Source organism: Staurois parvus, unplaced genomic scaffold (assembly GCF_062004578.1).
Source record: "Staurois parvus isolate SC_StPar_1 unplaced genomic scaffold, SC_StPar_1.0 ptg000207l, whole genome shotgun sequence".
NCBI classification, from domain to species: domain Eukaryota; kingdom Metazoa; phylum Chordata; class Amphibia; order Anura; family Ranidae; genus Staurois; species Staurois parvus.
Window position 1 is genome coordinate 2,759,291 of NW_028318003.1, and position 18,470 is coordinate 2,777,760.

General features: G+C 38.8%; 1 protein-coding gene across 2 annotated transcripts in view; it reads right to left on the reverse strand.

Moving 5' to 3' along the window:
* ARHGEF12 (Rho guanine nucleotide exchange factor 12) overlaps nucleotides 1-18,470 on the reverse strand; it is a 266,310-nt gene that overhangs the window by 87,168 nt on the left and 160,672 nt on the right. For both annotated transcript variants that reach the window (XM_089678557.1, XM_089678556.1), the window contains one exon: nucleotides 1,518-1,623. In XM_089678557.1, the coding sequence (XP_089534683.1) occupies nucleotides 1,518-1,623 (106 nt within the window). The remainder of the gene's footprint in view (nucleotides 1-1,517; nucleotides 1,624-18,470) is intronic.

Genomic DNA, 18,470 nt, shown 5'->3' on the forward strand with positions numbered 1-18,470 from the left:
GGGCAACAAGAAATCCTCTCTCTCTCTGTGTGCCGAACTAGTTGCTCTCTTCCAACATAACTTTTTATGCAGCTGTCAAAGCAGGAGCAAAGAAGAAACCTATAGAGTGACAGTTCTGTTCCGCTGGAGTTGCTAACAACATATCCAAGATGGCGGCACCCAGCATCAGTCTCAGGTCTTTTGGATGTCTACACAAGGGAGTCTTTTACAGGTAAATAACATGTGTAACATTTAAATGCAAATATAATCTTATGGGAAATGTATGGCCTGGCAACAGGGTCTCTTCAAAGGCTAAGTTCACCTTTTTATTACATTTTTTTTTTCATACTGTTATGAAAAAAATATGCATTTATAAAATGTAACCATTTCAGCCTGGAAAGCACTACAATCATAGTTAGTGTACCATGGATGCAATGCTGAGGCTTCTACAGACTCTACTTCGGAGCTAAGTTTTGTATTTGAAGTATAGACTTTGAGATAGAAAAGTTCAAGGACAGCTGGACTACAAATGATATGATATCACCACGCAAGTACATCCAGCCGTCCTTCTGAAACTTGAACTGCGCAGCTGAAAAGGTCCCAGGAGAATGTGCTAGGGAACACTCTCAGCCACTTCAGGAAGCCTTGTCTCACTGGCTGCATGCAGTGTATGCACCAGAGGGCACGCACAGAACCTGTGATCGTGCCCGAACCTGTGAACATGAGTGTGCTCTGTAACTCATCTGCCAAGGTGGCAGATGGGAAGTGTAGTTTTTGCACAGGGCGGACAGCAGATATGAAGGACGAGGCTGTGTGAGACATAGGGATGTAAGGATATGCTAATTTTATAAACCGATATAAGACAGAAGGTACATTCTAGGATTCTAGTAAGAGTGCAAATGTAAGTGGATTTCTGTGGTCATGTTTGCTTCCATACTGCATGTTACACTCAAACATTGGTGTAACATGTAACATGGGGTGAAAAGGCGAACTTATCCTTTAACCGCTGCATTCTACATACAAAATGTCAGATAAACTGGGACATGACAGTCAAAATGATTTTTCCAACTCGTTAAAAAGTCTTACTTTGCAAAAAGCTGTTATGAAGGGTTATTTTAAGCTTGCATCTCACATGTAAATATTTAGAAGTATTAATTAAATCTACCAGGGTATGCTAAAACTTCCAAAAAACAGTAAGTGTTTCCTCATAGTCATAGTTATGTGATGTCTCCATACAACTGCTGTTACAAGCTGCGTTACTGAAGGGGCAAGGTAGCCCAGTAATGGTCAAAACAGGTGGCTAGATTTGGGGAGTCAGGAGAAGACATATTAGACAATGGTTCGTTCAACTTTGAAGTAACTGCTAAAAGAAATGAAATTTGGTTTAACTGAACATTTTATTTTGTACTGTTCCCATTCAGACTGATAAAATGCTCATTACAAACATAATTTTTGCAAGCCTCACTATATGAATGTATATTTTTGCACAAAGTATTCCCTGTTGAAGAGAGCCAATCTAATAAACAAATCATACATACTTGCATTACTATCTTGCCGGCTGGGTCTCCTTGGAGGTCCCAGAATGCTAGAAAGTCCTCTACGTTTCCACTTTTCCTCACCTTCTTTTTCTTTCTTCATGCTTTGCTAAAAAAAAAAAAAAAAAAAAAAAAAAAAAAAGAAAAAAGACAAAATCACCACACAAGAAATACATGAGATACATGAGAACAAAGCGATTCAGTTACAAACTTTTCAGCTACAATCATTACAAAGATGCTAAATTCATATTTTCTTTTAGAAGCAGAGTAATAACTGATCTTATCGAGAACATCCATTAATAAGATGAATCTATACGCAGAGCATTCAGGAGGGCAGAATATATGAGCAATAAAAATTCATGTTATGAATTCCACCAAAGCCTAAGAAACCTTCACCTAAAATAGCCAATTAAGCTGCATACAGAATGCACATAAAATGTCAAACTCAAAGCTCTGCACAGCATTAAGAATATTTTAAACTTTTATAAAATGCCAGTAGTATCTTTTAATATAAAGTAACATGTTTAAATGTTACTGGACCTTCAGGGACAAAAAAAAAAATGAGTGAATTCCTGCTTTCAATCTGAACTTGTCAAATGATGCAAAGCAGCTAAGTGGTTAATATTGGTATCTTTCAGGTTCTGGATTTAAAGTGTATGTAAATACTAACAATGAACATTTCTTACTTGCTACCTTTTGGTCTGTTAACCACTAGCCTACAGGGCACTTATACCCCCTTCCTGCCCAGGCCAATTTCCAGCTTTCAGCGCTGTCACACTTTGAATGACAACTGCGCGGTCATGCAACATTGTACCCATATGAAATTTGTATATTTTTTGTGACAGATAGAGCTTTATTTTGGTGGTATTTAATCACCTCTGGGTTTTTTATTTTTTCTTAAACAAACCAAAAATCACTGAAAATTTTGAAAAAAAAAGTTTTTCTTAGGCTTTGTTATACAATTTTGTAAATAAGTGATTTTTCTCCTTCACTGATGTACGCTAATGAGGCTGTAGTGATGGGCACTGATAAGATGCACTGATGGGCATTGACAGGCATCACTGATAGGCACTGAAAGGCAGCACTGATATATGGCACTGTTAGGTGGCACTGACTGGCACTGATTGGCATTGATAGGTGGCACTGACTGGCACTGATGGGTGACACTGAAGGGCAGCTCAGATGGGCACTGATTTGTGGCATTGATATGCACTGATATGTGGCATTGTGGCACTGGCATGTGGCACTGTTCAGCTGACACTGATAGACTCTGACAGGTGGCACTTCTGGGGCCACACTGATCATCAGTGCCCTGATGATCAGTGTACATGTCCCCTCCGCGGAAAGCCGATTACCGGCTCTCCTCTCAAGCTGTCAGCGTGACAGCTCGAGAGGAGAGAAATGCCAATAACCGGCATTTCCCTGTTTACATGTGATCAGCTGTGTTTGGACACAGCTCATCACATGACCGAGCCGACATCTTCGGCTCTTTCCGTGATCAGTGATCCTGTGTCCGAGGGACACAGAGTACCGTCAGGCGCCGCGCGCTCCCTGAGCTGCGCATGCGCAGTGAGAATGGCAGGACGTCATATGATGTCCTATCAGAACGAGAGAACCACCTTGCGCCCGTCATTGGACTATATGGCAGGCGGGAGGTGGTTAAATATACCATTGAAAGAGTTTTTGTAGATCTAATTATCCCTCCTAGCTATTATCTTGGGACTACAGAATGGGAGTATCATCACACTAAGTACATTCAGGTACTTACACTGCCTGCATTTAAAATGTAACCACTTAAATTATTGAAGATTTTACCCCCTTCACGACCAGGCCATTTTTTTTAATATACGGCAATGAGCTACTTTAACTAGTAACTGCATGGTCATGCAATAAAGAAAATTTGTAAAAGCCTAATTGCTTCATAAATTTAGGCCAAAATGTATTCTGCTACAAGTCTTTGGTAAAAAAAAAACAACAACAAAACAAAAAAAAAAACCCAATAAGTATATTAATTGGTTGCGTAAAAGATCTAGTTTCTACAAATGATAATGTATATTTACTTGCTTTTTTTCTATTTATACTAGTAATGGTGGTGATCAGAGACTTATAGTGCTACTATGATAGTGTGGCAAAAAATCTGAAACACAGAAGGTCGATCAGCAGGTAACGGCCATGAATCATTGGCTGGGATCTGATGACAAACTCCCGCTCTGTCAAATCCCAGGGGAGTAGGCAGGAGGATGGTGTTGCAATGGGAGGGGGGCCACGCATGTGGCCGAAACAGGCAGTGGTTAATGATGTATTAATGATTACAGAACTGCATGAAATAGTGTCTGTTATATTTGCTTGCTACCTGTTAGCTTTAAGTGAGCTAAGCAGTTGTCCAAGAAGGCAGAGGCTAGTGTTTGGGCACCAACTTGACTCTTAAAATGTATTTGAAATTTCATATTTTGTTATGCAGTTGCAACTCTACCGCAAAAATATTAATACAACTGACATAAAAATATTTTCATGCACATTTTACTTAAAGATGGCTGTATTTTAAGTGCAGTATATTAGTTTGTTGTTAGTGGCAAAAGCCTGGGTTTTATTGGCTCTTAGTAGCAGTCTTTCCGTGCCATAAACATGAAAATTAAACCATGCCCACAAATTGACATCTAACAAATTCTTGCCCACATGCTTATACTAATAGCAAAAAAGCCACAAAAAAAAAAATGTTATTGGCTCCCATATTTTGGTAAAAAAAAAAGTTCCCTTTGTTTATATCTGGTTGATTTTTTGGCCTAGACCAATGCATATCACCACAGCAGAGGAAATAGCACTTCCAGTGCCTGCATAGGTTGGTGTATATGGGTGGAAGAACTAAAGTGTATTGTGTGAGGTCTTTGTAAAGCCCATATGCATGAGGAAGGTACAACTATGATTGCTTTTTGCTACTATTGATGTTACTCCCGCGAGCAACCTAAAAAAAGAAAAAAAAAAATCATTCTAACAGTCGCCTACACCCTTCACATACCCATACACCTGTCAAATTATACCTTAACCCCTTGACGCTGATGTCACACAAATAAGCGGCCTCACGGAACTGGGGTTTTTTTCCATGGGGCAGCATATTTGCATACATGTCTTTGTGCTGGGAGCGCGCCGCACTGCGCGCTCCCAGCACAAAGACCGCGGTGTCACTGAGAGCCCCAGGTCCCGTTCTAACGATCGGGACCCGGAACGCCCGATTCCGGGTCAAATGATTGCTGTGATAGCCTCTGATTAGCTATCACAGTGATCAGTCACTGTGCAGCCGGCCCCCTTGTTTTTTTCTCTCTAAGAATGGAGAAGAGAGATACACTGCATCTCTCTAACTCCTGGCATGGAGAAAAAAAAGGTTAAAATAAAAAAAAAAAAGATAAATAAATATTAAAAAATAAGAGAAAAAATACCTAGATCAAGGTTTGATCAAGTTCATTGCTAGGGTTGTTTAGGTCAAGGTCAGGATTAAAAACCAATTTGGTATCAGTTAGTGTCAGTGTGTTTTAGGTAAAAAAAAAAAAAGACAAAAACAAAATGCACACTATTGTTTATTTTGAGTTGTTCTTTGGTAGTAAGTTTTTTTTTTCTTTTACTATTTTGGGCCAGTTTTCCTTTGATAATAAAAAAAAAATCAGGAGATATCCCTTACCATTTACCACCAAATGAAAGCCCAATTTGTCCTGAAAAAAACACGGTAGTTGTGATGATATGTACGGTTTTACCAACACATGTCAACGTTGCAAAATAGTGTTTAGGCATTTAGATTTGTGTTACCCTTAGGCATGAAGGGGTTAAACATAGGTTAGTGCAGTGCCTCCCAATACTACATACCCCCTGGGACAATACCTAAATCAATAAATCATAACGTGTGTAAAAAAAATCATAACATCTAAAAAGTCCCATATAGTAATCTAGATTTCCTTTTGATATTCCAGTTTTTCACCAATTGTCAGTTCTATCAAACCAAACTCTTCATATAGAAAAAGTTACATCTTACATTTTATGGGATTTGGCTGAATATATCTGCAGTCAAAAGTTGAGGTTGCAAGATGGAAATCAGCTTTGGGGGATACCTCTGGATACATATCGCAAAAACCACACATTTGTGAAGTCAATGACTTGTTAAAAACTGTTGTTTATTTATATGTATTGCCTATCCAATATGTACTAATGTGTCAGATAAAAGAAACGTGTTCAAATAAAATGTTGATCTTTTAAATAATTGGTTTCTTTGTATATATTTCAAGGTTGCCTAAAGAATCCCATAAAATGTAAGGTGGAACTTTTTCTATACGGAAATAGGGATGATGGCAACCACACCCTAAGCTACACTGAATGACTTTTTACCAAACTCTTCATAATCATAAATAGTGCTCCTCCACTGTCACCCAAGATGTGCTCTCACTTGGAGATTTTTGACCTCACATTTTTTTCATGGAAACACTATTTATGATTATGAAGAGTTTGGTTTGATAGAACTGAGAATTGGTGAAAAACTGGAAGATCATCAGGAAATATACATTACTATATGGGACTTTTACACATATATGTTATGATTTTTTACACACGTTAAGATTTATTAGTTCAGGTATTATCACAAGGGGTATTGTGGTACTGGGAGGGGCTGTACTTATCTATGTTTAAGGTACGATTCATTCTTTACTGCAAATAAACAGAATTACCTGTGTGGCTATGAATAATAGTGTACTGTATGTTCCTAACACTCAGAAATAAAAGAATGGCTTGGATAAGCAGCAAAACATCGAACTCTGCAGAACGAACAAGTCTGGTTGAATGACTGTTGGTGTTGTAATCTGCTACTACTAGCTTTATCATGACCTGGATAAAGAAGACCCTTCAGAGACAGCAAATAGACAGATACCATGGGTATAGGAAGATTCTGTAAGGGTGCTTGTTATATATGGAAATTGTTTGGATACTTTCCTTAAATGAGAGTCTGGAGACCCTTTCCACAAACTATGAAATAAAATGAACACAAAATTGGTTCACTTTAGATGTTCCCTGACTAACAGTGAGCTGTGAATAAGATGAGGCAAAGCCATGCAGATGGATGCGTTTTGGGATTTAAGTTGAATAAATGCCACACGTAATAAAAGGTCACATGAAGCTTCACATCTGTTCACAGTAAAAATGAGCAAAATAATTAATAACAAATGAAGTGATGGAACTGGGAGAAGAGCTAAAAGTAGTTTTTACCCCAGGCACCCAGTCTGCAGCTTCTTCACTACAAAATGGCAGAAGCCACATTACAATAATCGATAGCAATATTACAACTGCAGACCTGTCCATTTCATTTTATTCAATCAAAACTGCAGCCCAGGATGGGCAAACTATAGACAGGCACGTGACAAAAGCTTACTGCAGACAATGGACATGTCAACAGACCTAAAAAGGATTACAATGCTGTCAACAAACAGTGGAAATGTAGGGAAAGACCTATTACAAACTATTTTTGCACTCATTGGAGCCAAAAGTAGCAGCTACAATGCCTGCATTGCTTACTATGTATACTAAGGTATGGCATATTTTTTTTTTCCAACCAATACATGGAGTTCATTTAAGCCACTGCCACCTTTAAGTCCTTTACTGGCTTTAAACTAGAAGAAGTATCCCTGCAGCAAAAGAAAGGTCCAGGCATCTGTGTGGGCAAATCCATCCAGAGCAGACTCTGATATACTGTATCGTTATAATAATAAGCCATTAAAGAAATACAATGGGGTTGATTTTCTAAAGGCAAATAAACTGTGCACCTTGCAAGTGCATTTGCACTCATTTTCTACTGAATGTGGTAAAGAATACCAAATCAGATGCTAGGAAAATTAAAAAACAAAACAAAACAGCATTTTGCTTGCACATGATTGGATGATGTAAATTAGCAGACCTTCACCACATTCACTAAGCTCTGGGTGCAACTGCACTTGCATATGGCACAGTCTATCAGCCTTTAGTAAATCAACCTTTCGTAAAAAAAAAATAAATAGATAAAATAAATATATGCAGTATATGCACATTTCCCAGTGTTGTACACTTTTAAATACACAGCAAGTAAAGAAAATTACCCATTTATCTGCCAGAAATGCATTCAGCTCTTAAGCCTTATTTTGGGTTGACAACACACCCTACCCAGTGTCATTTTTTTTTAACAATAAAAAGTTTATTAAAGTTAATAAAAATGTATATAAAAATACCACATATCAAAAATTATACATTAGTGCAACACAGAGAAGTACAATCAGTATGGACGTCACAGAAAGGAAAATTCAGTGAAACTAAGTGCTAGCATATGCCATCATAACAATGGTCTTCAAGGCACATAGGAGAGAGAGAGAGAGTGTGAGTGTTGGGGGAGTTAATCAAACCAAAACCAACCAAGAAAACAAGATTTTATCATATTTCGCTGGGCAGCCTTTGCACATATATGTTGGTTGGTAGGAGGGGAGTTCAGATGTGCTGTGCACCAATCATTTTAGGGGGATGAGATGGAGAGTTTAAATTTAAGGAGAAATTTCCTTTTGGCATAGTAGAAAGTATAGAACAGCAGCAGTTTAATATGTTTTAAAATAGAGAGAGAATCAATTGCCTAACAACAAAACAACGGGATCCAAAGCCAGCAATAGTTTTTGTGCCTTAGCCCAGCAGGATGTAACCTGCTTTGAGTAATCAAAAACAGGGGGCAGCTCCACACCGTATGATAAAAAGTACCCGAGGGGTATAATATATTCTATGTAAAAATTCAACTGAATACATTTACCCCAAGCAGATAGTATCAGTTTAGTATACAGAGCTACCACATCGTTCCACTACACTTCAGAGAGGGTAGAGATATCAGTTTTCCACTTCTGGGACAATAGATGGTTCCTAGCCCAAGATAAATTATGAGGAAGGCATACGTTGAAAAGGGTGTGCCAGGATCGAAGGCTTCTAGAAGAGCTAAGGAGTTTTGTTGGAGGACAGGTACTTCAGGAAGTTGGGTCCTAATGGCGTGCCCCAATTGTAGGTATTTGAAAAAATACCAGTCAGGAAGAGCAAATTCTTCTTTCAGTCAAAATAACAGAGTTCTCTCCTTTGGAAGATATGCCTCAGAGTATGAATACTTACTTTTGCCCAAATCGGGATCAGAGAGGGTAGAAAGATGGGGAAGGATAGGATTGTCCCAAAGAGGGTATTCGGAGACCAAATCCCAGGAGCAGAAGACCATTTAAGTATCATAATCCAAGCCCTCACCATTGCCCTAATGAATAGGGTCCAGGGAGGATCTGGGTCCCCTGTGTATTAAAGCGTTACTAAACCCACAACAGTAAAATCAGTATGTATATGCAGTAAAGCATGCTTGACATACTCACTGTAGAACCTAAGGGGTTAAACCTCTGCATTGTGTAAAAAGGCTGTTTGATCCTGACTTCTCTGATCCTCCCCTTCTTCCAATGTCCCCCTCTTATCTCCTGATAAGGCATATCGTGCGGAGACACTCTGTACATGCTCAGTTTGGTGTGTTCTGCATCCTCCTAGAGCAGAATGAAAACTCCTACAAGCTTTAACCAGTGCTTTGCTGAATACTGATAGAATTCACAAGACTGCTCTAACTGCCGATGAGAAAAGGTATTTAGCAGTTTATATTTACTAAAATATTTGCATTTCCATGTTGTGTGTACTGTGGGAAACCAGATATACTGAATGCAGGGTCCTGGGTTGAGTACCGCTTTAAGGATTGGAGCAGTTACGGGAAGAAAACTATAGCCGTCTCCAAGTCCAGGGCCGAGTTCCCATCAGGGAGGGCAAGCCACCAATGTAAAGTTGCTAAAAGGGAAGCCAAACAGTAAAAATACAGGTCAGGCAGTAGTAGACCAGCTTCATCTATGGCAGTGTTTCTCAACTCCAGTCCTCATGGACCCCCAACAGGTCATGTTTTCAGGATTTCCCTCAGATGAAACAGCTGTGGAAATTACTAAGGCAGTGAAACTGATCAAATCACCTGTGCAAAATAATGGAAATCCTGAAAACATGACCTGTTGGGGGTCCATGAGGACTGGAGTTGAGAAACACTGATCTATGGGGAGTTGTAGTTTAGCAATTGCTAATCCAGGAGACTTGCCAGCTCTCAAAAAGGACATCAATGGAGTGAAAAATACATAAAGTGATGAAGTTTAGGGCCTGTCTAAAGACAGATGAATTTAAGGTATAAAAAAATAATAATATTATAATAATATTAATTTTAATTAAATTGTTATTAAATTTACCCTTCCTACCAATGAAAGGAGGAGAGCAGACCAAACTTTACAAGTGAAATTAAGGGGAGAGACCACCCAGAGGGACTAGTTGGAAAAGGACACAGTTAAATGGCACGGGTCCCCAGAAGAGAGAGAACTTATAAGGAGGGAATTTAAAGGGACAATACGGGACAGTAAAATTAAGTAATCCCCCCCAGAGCTTGGATAAGTGAAATAAGTCTCTAACGGCATGAAAAACAAAGTAGCCAAAGGAGGTGGGCCCAAGGTTCCCCAAACCGGTATGATTAAAAAGTATATACCCTCACAGGGGAATCTGACTGTGGAAAGACAACAAGGAATGAGTGAAAGGAGTGAGCTGGAAATCAGTATGGAAGATAGTTCTAGATTATACCGGGGAATGGCTAATAGCAGGCAACAAAAGAAAGAAAGATTGGAGGCGGTAGAACAAGAAAAGGAACTATTAATGCCAAATAAAAAAAATTGCAGAAATGTTTAAAAGTCTTTAAAAATCAATAAAACAAGAGATGGCGATAATACAGAAAGATCTGGGGCAAATGATATCTAGAGTGGAAGAAATGGAGGGAATAGTGAACAAACAAACCCAAATTATTTTGAAACTAGAACAACAGACGGCAGAAATGAGAAAAGAACAAAGAAAACTGCTATATAAGATAGAAGATCAAGAAAACAGGGATAGGAGATATAATCTAAGGATTCGAGGAGTACCAGAGATTCCACACGGGGAGGACCTAATGCGTTCAATATGTAAAATGCTGAATAGGAAAGCGGAAACAAGAAAGGGGTAAAGAGAAACCAAGAGATGTAATTGTGCAATTCCATAATTATAGGGATAAAGAAGAGATATTGAAGAAGATCAAGGGAAGATCAGACATTAAATATGGAGAAATAAAAATCCACATTTTCACGATTTAGCAGCTGAGACTCTGACAAGAAGAAGATCCCTGAGACCACTATTAGAACAGATGAAGAGGCAAAACGTAAACTATAGATGGGGTTTCCCGGCATGTTTAATCGGGTGGAAAAATGGTCGTACAGCAAGATTGAGAGTCCCGGAAGATATGAGAGACTTTTGTGAGAGACTAGAATTACAGAGAATAGCGATACCTGAGTGGGAAGAAGAGGCAGGAGAGATGGGGGATATTGAAAAGGATGAATGGCAGGTAGTTGGAAGGAGAAATAGAGTAGAGAAGAGGATGGCGAGGGGGAAAAGGGAGAGGAAGGGTTTGTTTGTTTTTTTTTGTTTTTTTGTTTCCCCTCTTTTTCTTCCACTCGCCCTCATTTTTAAAACCCTATAACCCTTCCATTTAGATGGGTCGCTAGAGACATTTGATATAGAGAGTGGTAGGGCATGGAGGAAGACAGGTGGCTGGTGAATCACACATGGTCAGAGCTTCACCTCAAAGTTGAATCAAAAGTGGTATTAGGGCCACAAATGTTTTTTAGGCAAATAGGTAGTCTAAGGGAGGGGGAGGGAAAAGGGAGGGGGAGGGAAATGGGAGGGGGAGGGAAATGGGAGGGGGGGAGTCGAAGCGCGGTTGGGGGTATGGGGGGAGGGTGGGGGGGATTGGAGGGGTACAGGGAGGGGGTAGGTAGGTCAATACTCGGCAATACAGTAGCAGATACAACAGTTTGGAAGAGCTTGAGGGAACAAAGGAGAAGTTCTGGACAAGATAGGAGGAGAGTGGCGATGGAGAAAAAGGATAGGAGGAAATGGGAAGAATGGAAGAAATTCACTTTGTGACTTGATGTTAATGGTTTGGAATAGCCCTGGGAAGAGATTTAGGATATTTAACCTCCTTAGCGGTAATCCCGAGTGTAGCTCGGGGTAAAATTTCTATACCAAAACTGGTAATCCCGAGCTACACTCGGGCTTACCATGCGGCGTTGCTCTGGGGGTCCCTGCAGCACTTACCTTGTCCTTCGCTCCCGCGATGTGTCCCCTGCAGCGTCCCCGGCCATCTCCTCCGGCCGATGCCGGCATCCGGCTTCCGTGTTCTGGTCCCTGTGACGTCGGGACATACGTCACATGTCATTTTTGCTGTCATTGCTGTTTCAATGCATTTCACATATATTTTGTCCCTACTGCTTTGTCTTGTGCCCTGCCTGCATTTTGAATGTTCTTTCTGCATGGAAACTTAGAAAAGTCCTTGGCGTCCAAAAAGCGTCCCTTTACATCAAAAGCGGTTTTAGAACAGCGATAGTAAATCAGAACCACTTGCAGAATTGAGTGATGATTTGTGGGGAAATTCGTCACCAGACACTGAAAACGATTTTGCGACTTTGCTCAGCGATGTGCGAATTTGCCTCTGTATTTCAAATTTCAGTGTTTTTGGTTTGATTATATTATTGAATTAAATTTATTATTATATTATAATTTTTTATGATTATTTATTAAATTATAATTTATGATTTCGTGTTTCAAATTTTATCATATCCAGGAATGTTTAATAGACTCTTGTTCGTACAGATTTCAGTGAGTTATTCCTAAAAATTACAGCCTGCAATAAAAAACTACATATTTCCATGCAAAAAAATGGTACCGCTTTTAGCACAAAAAAATCGGAAAGAATCATACCGCCAAGGAGGTTAAAGAGATTCAGTATAGATTGTCCTCAGTGGTTTTTTTTTTTTTTTTTTTTTTTTTTTTTTTTTAACAGGAGACACATATAGGTCCAGAAATAAATGTGAAATGTGAAATTGAATTCCAGATATTATTCAATGTGGTTCTATGCAGAATGTCTTTTTAGACAGGTCTCAATATCCCAGAAGACATGAGACAGAGGAGAACCAAATGCAATAATGCCGAGGCTTTTGAGCTCATCTACACTTGCAAGCATGTTTTGTGAAGCTAAAATATCAGGTGTATGAGAAGCTGGGGGTGAGAAATCTTCCACGGCCTCCTCTAGCACTGCCTCTAGGTCCTTTTTATTCTCCTCAATGTCTGCATCCTCTGGTAGAGACATTTCACTTTGATGGCAGGGGTGAAGAAGGAGCTTGACATTTTTTTGCTCTAGACAAGGATGGCTGTAAGTGGTCTAAGTTTGATACAGTTGCAGAAAAAACTACCTTCATGTATTGCAAGCCCGAGATAGAGCTAGAATCAGATGCAGAGATCATGCTCTGGTGCGAGGGAAGTCTCATCACTCTGCGTGGTTTGAGTGTTCTGCAGGCCTTTGGCAGAATAAATGTTTACCTGAAGTTTTGCTGTGTTTCTCTTGTACCTGGTTTCTGCCATTGCTTTTGGTGAGGGTATTCACCTATGGGGTGCTCATGAAGCACAGTGTTAAAATGGGGGTAAACGTATCTGTGATGGAGTATGTAGTATCTCAGTTGTAGACCATTCTATAGCAAAGTTCTTTTTGCATAACTGTAGTGAATGATGAAACCCACTCCAGGAGCTAATGACAAACTCCTCTAATCATAGGAAGGGCACAAGGAAAGATTTAATTATGGATTAAATGAAATGTAGAGTAATATCCTGTTACTCAGTGTGAAAAAAAGAAAGATTCTCTGAGACAGGTTTAATTCCAGCTATAGGCTAAACATTTTCTGAAGCATTATGTTTTCTTACAAGCAGTACATTCAAAACAGGTAAAACAGTTGGATATTTATTGCCAAGCTTCACATTTTGTCTGAAATACTCCTTTATCATTTCAACTAAAAAAATTTGTAATAGAAAAATGAGCTGATCCAACTATGAACTACTTAATATTCAATAACAATATGCAAATTTTACATAGTTAGTCTGGCTTAAAAAAGACAAAAGGTCCATCCAGTTCAACCATTAAAAAAAAAAAATTATAATCCTATACCCACAGTTGATCCAGAGGAAGGCAAAAAAAACAGCAAAGCATGATCCAATTTGCTCCTGCTGGGAAAAAAAATTCCGTCTTGATCCCCCAGAGAGGCAATCGGATATTCCCTGGATCAACTTTACCTATAAATGTTAGTATCCAGTTATATTCTGTGTATCTAAGAAAGAATCCTGGCCCTTTTTGAAGCAATCCACTGAGCTGGCCAGAACCAACTCTTGCGGGAGTCTATTCCACATTTTCACTGTGAAACCTTTCCATGTTTGGAGATTAAATCTCTTTTTCCCCCAGACGTAAAGAGCGCCCCCTTGTCCTCTGTGATGACCTCAGGGTGAAAAGCTGTACACTGAGTTCACTATATGAACCACTGATGTATTTATACATGTTGATCATATCCCCCCTTAATCTAAATTGGATTGGAATTACCAACAGCTAGACTTGCAGCGGCACTGTGAACTATATAAAAAACAATGCTGGTCATTTAAAGATTAAATTCACCTTTGGAATATGTTAGATTTTCCACCTGCATTTAGGATGAAACACATAACATGTTCCAGCTCCTGCTCCCTCTCCTCCCAATCACCCCCCCCCCCTTCATGACAGCAAGGAGGGATTCTTCTCCCCACTTTATTTTTTTTTCCAATCAGTAAAAGTTTTTTTTACCATAAAAAAAAGGTACTTAGGAAATGCCAAAATTATACATGTAGCGCAAATTGTAATGCACCTTGACAGTTGCCCCTATTACAAAAAGAACAAGAAAAACAAAGAAATGAAATACAAAACCAACATTAGCAGCACATGGCAAAAAAAAAGCTGTAAGCAGAGTGAGGGTACAAACATCAATATTACTTAAGGAAGAGATGTATTATACAGAGCACAGCCTACACACGGTCTTATTATTGTACAGTACAAAACTAAATGTATATGTCCTTGGAGCACATAACCCCTCACTCTTGCAGGAGCCTATGCAGAACCAACTGGGGAGGGGTAAGCCCCAATGTATCCAACCAAGGTCGCCAGATAGAGAAAAATTCCCTTAAATCGTTTCTATGCTGCTATGTCAACTGTTCTCATGCCAAGATAGTGTTAACTTGTTTAACCCAGTGTTTTTTGGTAGGGGTACGTGGTGACATCCAAAAGTGGGCAATTTGCTTTTGGGCCAGATAAAAAAGCCTAGGCACTCATGAGGACCAGTAATCATATATACTGAGATTATGCTGTCAGTCACATCATTCCAATACCTTAATAGTTTTGGGGCAGCACCATAGCATATGTAACAGGTCACCAACATCTGTTCTACACTTAGGGCATAGAGGGGAATTCCTCCTTCCTCACCGATGGATCCAAATCAGGGTGAAATACACTCTGTGAGATAAGAGGTCTAGACATTAAACACATCTACCATTCTTACATTATAAAGTTCACTATAGTAATTAGGAAACCTTCTAGCAATGTCAGATGTTTTCAACAAATTCTCTCCCTTCCCGTCACTAATTTTTTCAATAAAATTCCTCGCCTGTTTATTCCTGAGTCTTCTCATTAAATATTTTCCTGGTTTATTCCCCCATTGATATCTTTCTTTAGCCATTCTATTAAATATCCTCCTAGAATCCTGTTCCATCAGTTCTTTCAACTCATCCTTTTTTGTATTATCTTCTGATATTTATCCATCCGCTTTTCCTTTTTGTGAGTTTGTTCCACTTTTTGCAGTTCTTCTATGGCCTGTTTTATTTTTTTTCCCCTTTCCTCCTCCTTCTCTATGCCTATAGAAATCAATATTCCCCTGATGTAAGCTTTATGTGACTCCCACACTATTGTCTCTGACATTCCCTCGGTCTCATTTATCTAAAAAAATTGTTCAATTTCCCTTTTTATCGTCTTCTCCACTTCAGGATCCTGTAAAAGCGAATCATTCAATTTCCAAGATAATGTTTTATCTTCTCCACTCCCCATTTGAAACCTCATCGTGACTGGGGCATGATCTGATAATGACAGAACTTCAATCTTAGATCCTTTCACTATCTCCAACGTCTATACTCCACCATTATATAATCCAATCTTGAATATGTACCATGGTCATGTGAGAAGAAGGTGTAATCTTTTTCCCTCGGATGGTTTATCCTCCACACATCAACCAACTGATATCTATACAATACCCCGTTCAAAGATTTAAGACTCCTCTCTCCTTCTCTTCTCCCCCCAGATGACACATCCCATCTGGGATCCAAACACAGATTAAAATCCCCCGCCACGACCAGGTTCCCCTTTTTAAACTCCATGAGTTTCCTTAATGTCCCTTCCAAAAATCCTGCTGGTTTTTATTTGGGCAAAATATGTTAGCGAGTGTATATTTCTTTCCTAATAATTTCCCCCTGATAAACAAGAATCGACCTCCCAAATCTTCCATTCTATCCTCCAATTGGAAATCAACTTTTACTGAAAAACCAATTGTTACTCCTTTTGCCCCCTTTACAGGTGAATCCGCACATATCCATGTTTGATAATGTTTCGAATATAATTTCACATTTATATTTTTAGTTAGGTGAGTCTCTTGGAAGAATAGTATATCTATTGAGTATTGTTGGACCTCCCTCAGTATCTATGTGTTAGTTTAGCCCTTTCACGTTATAGGTCATAAACTTAATCTCATTCATACCCTCCGTTCTTTTTTTGATCTGTTCCCTTTGATTCCTTTCCACTTGAATACAGATAATTACTACTAATCCCCTTTTCTACACTGTCTCCACCCTCCCCAACCCTTGCCCTCCTCCTTCTCCTTCTTAACTTAATGAAAGAACTAAAACAATATGGAGGAGTATCAAACTTGAAGATAAACCCGGTTAAATCAGAAATCCGAAATATCAATCTTGCAGTCACAGGAAAGAAAAGGTTACAAAATGTGTTCCCTTTTTCCTGGAGGAAAAACAAAATAGGATATCTTGGAATAAAATTAACGACTTCGGTAATAAGCATATACCAAATAAACTATATTCCTCTGATAAATGAAATAAAAGACGAGCTGAAAAGACTAGTAAAAGGGGGGGCCTCGTTTATTGGAAGAATTAATTTAGTCAAGATGGTGATACTCCCAAAAATTCTGTATAAGTTTCAGATGCTCCCAATATCTTTACCGGGAACTTTTTTTGTAATAATTAGAAAGATGATTACCAAGTTCAAATGGGCAAATAAGAAGGATTAGTTCTAAAGTGTTATGCAGAGTAAAAGCAAATGGAGGACTGGGGTTACCGAATATAAAGAAGTATTATACATCTGTAATATTGGAACGGGTGATAGATTGGTTTTTTAATTCACAAGGGAAAAGTTGGGTAAAGATAGAAGGGGAATTAAGTAAATCACAATTAGATAAAATGATATGGATACCTCACGGGTTTCGTACATTAGATGTAGAAACAAGTAAATTGACTAGGATAGTGTTGGATACAGGGGACAGATTACACAATAAGGAAAAATGGGAATTTAATTCACTATTGATACCACTAGTGGGAACAGATTTTTTTGTACCAGGAAATGTTAAAATAAGTGGAAGATGGATAAAGGATAAAAACGCATGCTTGAAAGATATTATAAAAGTGGGGAGATTATGCACGTTTCAGAATTTAAAAAAGAATAAAGATTTGTTTGTTAGAATAGATGAATGGAAGTATAACCAGTTGTCTTATTTCGCTGCAAATTTACCACAACCATTTAGGGATGTAGGAGAAATTAACCCGTTTGAAAAACTAATGAATGTTGAATTAAGCCCAAAACACATCACCTCTAGGATATATAAAATCCTTGTGGGCTTAGATGATGTAGAGCCCCCTGGATATTTAAGTAAATGGGAAAGGGAACTAGGAATAAAAATCAACCCTCAGCAAAGGGAAGGTATTTTTAACCTAACACACAAGGTAATAAACATGCGCACAGTAGAGAAGAACTACAAATGCTTGGCAAGATGGTATTTAACACCCAGTATAACCCATAAGCAGCAAGGGGAAAGCTCCCCATGGTGCTGGAGAGGATGTGGAGAATAGGGCAATATGGAGCACATCTGGTGGAGTTGCCCGAGGATACAGGTTTATTGGAGGGAAATAGCGTATTATATCAAGGAAATATGTGGGGTAGATATTCAAGGGGACCCACTGAAATGCTTATTCTACTATTCTGAGCCCATGGCGGAAGTAAATAGGAATAAAGTATTGTACCATTTATTCAGTGCAGCAAAGGGTTTGATACCAAAATTTTGGTTAGTGGCAGAGGTTCCGAGGGTGGTGGATTGGATAGAGTGGAAGGCATTTTCAGAATGGAAGAACTGAGAAGTTTAGAAGAGAATAAGTTGGGAATAATTAAAAGAATATGGAGTGTTTGGTTACATTTTAAAACCGCAGAATCATATACAGAACTAATTAAAGTAAAGGAGGTAGCCTAAGAAATCACGATGAGATTGGTCGGAATAACAAGTTATGGAGAAATGGTTACAGATAGAGAAAGATAAGACAATGATGGGGGGGATGGGGGGGAGGGATGGGTGGGAGATGGAAGGGTTATAGAATGTATTTATTCATTTAGGGGAGAAAAGAAAAAAGTATATTTTGGAAGATGGAATGTTTTAATGTTGTTTGTATATGTATGAAATAAACAGTTAAAAAAAAAAAAAAAAAGACATCTACCATACCTAAGCCCTACAGTCTCTCAGATCTTGTTCTCATTTGCTCCTGTAAGGCAACTTCAACTCATCTTAAGTAACCAACAAAAGATTAGAATATATACAAGAAATCATGCCCTTTATAATAGCGACCCTGATCCTTCAAAGCCTGTCTCAACTGGTGATATCTATAAAACTGGTGTCT